This window comes from Aegilops tauschii, chromosome 7 (genome assembly GCF_002575655.3).
Source record: "Aegilops tauschii subsp. strangulata cultivar AL8/78 chromosome 7, Aet v6.0, whole genome shotgun sequence".
Classification (NCBI taxonomy): Eukaryota; Viridiplantae; Streptophyta; class Magnoliopsida; order Poales; family Poaceae; genus Aegilops; species Aegilops tauschii.
This window is the reverse complement of record NC_053041.3, coordinates 376,720,645-376,726,786: the sequence shown is the minus strand read 5'-3', so window position 1 is coordinate 376,726,786 and position 6,142 is coordinate 376,720,645. Positions and strand designations below refer to the sequence as shown.

General features: G+C 44.3%; 1 protein-coding gene across 2 annotated transcripts; it reads right to left on the bottom strand.

Moving 5' to 3' along the window:
- Positions 1-314: 314 nt before the first annotated feature.
- On the bottom strand, positions 315-2,896 carry LOC109755831 (uncharacterized). Of its 2 annotated transcripts, XM_073503390.1 has the most exons (5): positions 2,311-2,732; positions 1,569-1,742; positions 1,172-1,279; positions 845-1,048; positions 315-740 (listed from the first exon to the last, which is right to left on the bottom strand). In XM_073503390.1, exons 3-5 carry the CDS (start codon positions 1,235-1,237, stop codon positions 708-710), a joined length of 303 nt encoding a protein of 100 aa, XP_073359491.1. In that variant the 5' UTR covers positions 1,238-1,279; positions 1,569-1,742; positions 2,311-2,732; the 3' UTR covers positions 315-707. The 2 variants fall into 2 exon arrangements, with proteins under 2 accessions (XP_073359491.1, XP_020170308.1); XM_020314719.4 differs by having other exon boundaries at positions 1,569-2,896.
- Between the last annotated feature and the right edge of the window lie 3,246 nt (positions 2,897-6,142).

Below are 6,142 nucleotides of genomic sequence, written 5' to 3'. Positions count from 1 at the left end.
GAACTTCTTATGATGTGATTTAATTTTTATACATTGAACCATTGTGTGATTTAATTTTGAACTTCTTATTTCCATTCTTTAATAGGGACCAAAATTTGAGTTTGCTATAATCATCGAGCTGCTCCATCTTTTTAATTTAGACTTCTTGGTTTTATTTATTTTTGTAACAGAAAAAAAATCCATAGTGCATACACCACTTTAAATTCTGCAAGATTCAAGTAAACTAGGGACAATTGTTTCATTAACCCCACAATCTAAACTATTGCAAGCCTACAACAATCACATTCACTCATCAGATGGATTCGAGTTCGACGGAGTCCAAGAAGAATTACCGCTGCATGTGCAGCGCCAGCCAATACATTTTATAATAATTATACAGTATAGAAGAAGGAATGAACCAGCCAGGTAATTTTGTCTGACCTGTTTTACACACTGCTACTCAATTCGACTACTAGTCAATTTTACGTTTTAACCAACCAACGAACCACTCCACAAGATAAAACACATATACTCAAACAAACATTAAGACACGGATGATAAATACTTCTACTTTGCCGCCCCTCTTTTCCATATCGAATGATGATATATGTACATTTTTTCACGGCGAGTAGATCCTTCCTGCAGGTCATGGGATTAGCGGCGATCCATCCATCCATCAATTTGACGGCCAAGAGAGCTAGCTGGCTGGTGCCAGGAACTGTGCGTAGCTAGCCTTGCGCTTTCACAGAGTACAATAGCTCCTGGACGTTGGGAGGGAAACGGTACATACAGATCATTAGGATGCTGAAGCAATGGCGAAAAGAAACAGTTAGTTATTAGGCAATCAATTAGAAATGGAAATTACCAGGTCTCCAACACCAGAGGCGAGCATAGGGTAAAGCTCGAAAAGCGAACTCTCTTCCTTGAGTCTTTCCAGGCCGTCGAGCCGCTCCATTTTTGCCTCGTTGTCTGCGCTGGTGTCTTCGGTTTTAAGCGACCCGTTTATGGAGTTCTTCCTGAAGTATATCTCCACCTCTGCGGCTTGACGTGAAAGCTGAAGAGCAACAAACTGAAACAACGCACGAAGAAACAGAGTAAGCAGAGTCTTCGCTTACTCATTTCGATCTATGTCCACCAAAGTTATGTCACAATACAGATGGCAAGTGTGTGGAAGCAAGTGATTAGTGATTACCTGGCATAGATGGCTAACAGAGAATGTTGGCTGGCAGCTGAGATAGGACTTTTCCAGTTTAGGCATGCTTTGCCCATCAAGCGGAGTTAGAGCAAGATAGAGGTTGAACTGCACAACAGAACAGACATATTCAGCAAACCTAATGGACGTAAACCACGGGCCACTGCTTGTACAAGATTGGCCTAGCCCAGGTAGCCATGTATGTGCATGTGCTGATGTTTTATATTGTCTGTGCAACACTACAAAACACACCAGAATAACACATACGAACAACAGGATGCCTTTTTAGAATGTTTAGCAATCTGAATCTTCCAAAGCATAAGTACGAAATAGCAACTCAGATTATTTTTTGGAAGAGAAACTGTAAATTTAAACTGTTGCGACTGTCTGTTGTTACCTTGGTATCAAATTCATCAGCATTACGGAGATGATCCACCTACTTGGCAACACGCCGACCCTTAACCATCCTTCCACTGGAGCCACCGGCATTACCATGTCGAGTTTGGCTGCGGGTGCCATTTTTTGCCCCAGGCAAGCATCTCTCCCCGCAGTGGAGAAGTAGCCAAGATATCTCTGGCACCTCCCAAATCATCATACACCACTTTAATTTCTGCAAGATTCATGTAAACTAGGGACAATTTTTTCATTGACCCCACAATCTAAACTGTTGCAAGCCTACAACAATCACAAGCACCACATCTGCAACATACTCTTCTTTTCTCTTCTTTCCACTCTAATATACATTGAACTGCTGCAAGAAATCAGAAGATTTGTACACTGCTAGGCATCAGCGCATTGGTTGCTCACGCGCGGGAGCAGATGGTCCAGGGTGGCGGCACCGTGTAATACTATATTTAGTCGCTTTTCTTGTACAAGGTCTACAGACCTGCCCTTCTACCACAAGAGAGGATGCATCCACAACCGAAGTTGGACTTTGCCATCTGCAATTCTGAACTTCTAGCGCGGTTGTTGCTGTTTCGAAGAGGAACTAAAACGGGGTCGCTGCTGTTGGTTGAAGACGAAGGAGACGCGAGGAGTTTAGAAGGAGCCTGGGCACAAGTCCAGAGGAACTCATCGGAGACGTGTGGATCCATCCAGCTGGACGGGAGGTGACGGACTTGAGGGGAAGAAAGGGGCACCTGAACACGCGACGTGCCCATGCCCACACGTGCAGGCCATGACGCACTGAAGATCTGGTGCTCGTGGCTGGGTTGGAGCAGCGAGGAGGCGCATGTTGAGGGAGACGTCACCGGGAGGAGCAGTTGGGAGATCCTGCAGTGGCTGACCAAGCCAGCGGCGGCCACGGATCTCGCCGGATCCAGCGACCCAGTGCGAGTAGATGATTGTGGTCCGCAGCGGCGAACTCCCGGTCGTGTCCGTCGGTGGTGGCTTGTGGCCGCGACAACGGGGGAAGACGATGGGTGGCCGCAACGATGGGAGAAGGTCGCGGGTGGTTACGGAGGGGCGGCGCACCGGTTGGAATCGAGGGTGGGGGCGGCGCTACACACCGGCCGGAACCAGGTCTGGGGGCGACGCGACGGCCGAATCCGGGGGCGGGGGTGGGGGCGGCGGGGTTCGGGGACGGGGTGGGCGGCGGCCGGCTCCGGGGGTTTGTGGCGGCAGGGGAATCGGGGGGTGAGGAGGAAGGTGCGGGTGGTCGGGGAAGTTCAGTTTTTTTTATTTGCTTCGAGATTTCTAGAAATCTGAGTAACATCCCTTTGAATCTTTGCAAATCGAGCGATTTGGCGGACGAGCTTTCTCTGCTCGTTCGTGTTCGCGTCGGATGCGATTTTTCTGTTCTCGGATGTTGTTTGTTAGTAGGAATTCTTTGATTGCGTTCATTTTAATCGGTCCGTTTACTCTACAATTTGTCTAATTTTTAGGAGTTAGTTTTCAATTTCTGCGAAATCGATTGTCTGGGCATGTGAGCTTCGTCCGCTGGTCTGTTCTTGTTGTTTTTTTTGATTTTGTGCGTCGATGCATGTCTTGCGCATGTAATGTTCGTCTTTGAATCTTGTAGTTAGTTTCCCTTTTTCGTTTGAATTTACTGTATTACGCATGTAATGTTCGTCTTTTTGGTGTGCATTTTTAAAGAATAGCTCATGCTGTTCATCATAGTGGCCGTGGGTTTCATGTATTTTTTGGTGGGTAATTGTTCAAATTTGAGTGGTTGCGCAATGTTTTGGCCACTTATCGAACTGCGAGTGGAATTGGCACCTCTGTTGGTCTCCTACATGTCTGGACCTGTACTGCTTTGATTTTATTGATGCAGTTCTGACATATGTTTGTAGTGTGCTGCATTTTTTGTAAGTAGTGTACTTCAATGTAACTGTATTATAGTGGGCATGACACCTTATGAGATAATTCTTTTTCTTAGACTGCATTCTGTGTTTCAGAGAACTTCATAGTATGCACTTTCGTACTACATTAGCAGAATAGTTATGCTGCTATTTCTTGTATTTTTATGTCAATTCTTCTGAACTCCATAGCATGAGAATTCTGTTGAACAACATATGTTGACTACAAAGTTTTCGACCATTGGCATTGCATTGTTATTGTTTAGAGCACTGCAATTTTTTATATAAGGACCGTACTATGTGTATTAGAGAACTGCATTTCTGTCAGCAGCAACTTGTCTAAAAAGAGTGATCAAATGATGCAGATGAGGTTGCATACTTTAAATAGGCGTCGTTCAAGCCTTCTGATGGACATAATTTTAGAAGCATACAACATAAGCAAAGCATTAGAATATGCCACTGATGGCTTTAACTTTTATCCTATACAACCTACAGTGCAAATATTGTAAACTTGAGGGAGTCTTCTTCTTTGTAGAAAAACACCATGGCCACTTCTCCAGCCTCAAAGCCATTCTGGGAGACCAAATCATTGCAGCCAGTAGTTATGTTGATGCAGTCTTCAGAGTCAATGTGGTGGTCAGCTTGCATGTCTGCATACCCATTCTTGTGTTGTGTCTCCAAGGTAACCTTCCCTGAACTCGGAGCAGGAAATTTTATTGTGGATGGCAGTTTCTGCATTTTGGAATGGATGGGAAAAGAATGTTTATAAGTAAACATCAAATGTTTTTCTTTATGCTTAGGATGATCTATTTATGTTGACTTAAATATGTACATATATATGACTACTATTTTTGTAAAGTAGTTGCAATGTATGAACAAACTTATATGCGGAATTGATCTCTAGTTTTACTAGGATATATATTATACAGTAACATGCTTGTACTGCAAGGTCATTTACAGTGTACTTCTCTAGCATGTCAAGAGAACTGCAACACTGCTCTACTGACCCTCTTTTTTGTCCGTGTGTTGGGGTTTTGATCTAACTAGTGTCGATACCTGGTGTGGTACTGAACAAAAATAGTTGGAAGCATCTAGTCTTAATAGCTAACAAATCTGAACAACAATACAAATTCTGTTTGTACTTGTTGACACTACTAAACAAATTAATGGTACTATATATTTAGATGTGGATTTGCAGCCTAGATTATGTCGAAAATTGTGAGGGAAAAAACATACCCAACTTTCCTGCAAATCTGCGGGTGTTAGGCGATGAAGAAATGGCGCCCGAAACCCCCTGTTGGGTTTCATCAGGCACCCGAGCATGCCGCGCCACTCGGTGTTGGTGAGCTCTAGACCCTCTGCGTACACGCATGTGTCCGCTACCGGCGCCATCCTTGCCAAACACCCGCACTTACAGTCCATGGCGACTTCAGTGGAATTTCAGAGAACAGCTGGGGATGGGATGAACCCTAGATCTACGCTTTGAAGAAAAAGAGGAATGGGGGGAGGAGTTGTGTCAGTTTGGAGCACGAATGGATAGGTTTTTATGCAACCAATTGAGCGATGGAAGCAATAAATGTTGTGGTTGTTGTTAGGTGGTGGATTGATTCTGATTTAGTGTACCCGAATGCATTTGAGAAGCAACAGGACTGCTTACTTGAATACAGCGAACTGCATTGTCGTATCACAACGAACTACGGAACGCGTTTTTGGGCCTGTGTTTGTGGAGTGGTATGTGGGATTTTTTTTTTAATTTTCAGCATCCTCTCTTTTGCCTGTAGGGCCTATCTTTGGGGAGTGAAGACGTATTCGGCCCAAGTCGGCCTATCAGTATGGCTGGTTCCCGGTGTGCTGTGTGTGCGCCCTAATGTTTAGTCCCACCTCGCCCGCGGAGGGCGCGCTCGACCTGTTTATAAGCGCTGGCGAGGCAGCCGTATCGAACTCATCTGGTTACTTATTTGGACGCTTATACACGGCGCTCGCTGCTCTATGCTCTTTGACATGTTGCTCAGAACGACTCGCCTGATGTGGGCGCAGATCTACTACGAGACTGGCTGGGCCTGGTTGCACCTGGGTGGTCAAATTTTTGTTCTTTGTATTTTTTGTCTTGCATATTTTTTTCAAATGCAGAGGCGTGCACTGCTTAGTAAATCATTCGTGCACTGCATTATTCATGTTTCTGTACTGCATGTTCACATATTCCACACTACATATATAGGTCGCATTTTCTTTTCGTGTTTTTGCTCTTATGTATTTTTTTCAAATGCAGAGGCGTGCATTGCTTTGTTGGGTATGTGTGCACTGCATTCGACAGACTCTGTACTGCATTCATACACATTTTGCACTGCATGCGTCCTATTTGCGCACTGCATCTTCGTCCGTTTTGTGCACTGCTCGAATCTAATGATACATAAGAAAACAACAGAAAACAAATGATCACAAGCATTCTGTATGACAAGTTCATCACCAGCAAACTAAGTTCAACAGAAAGCAATGTAACATAATCAAACTTCATCATTACAAAAGATTCTACATGACAAGCAAACTAAGTTCAGCAAAAGCAAATGATCACAAGCAAACTAACGATACAAAAGCAAACAACAGAAAGCAAATTTGACGATAATTCTAAAATGATGCTGCCATTGTTGGCTCTTGGCCGACACCGTCTGCTTCT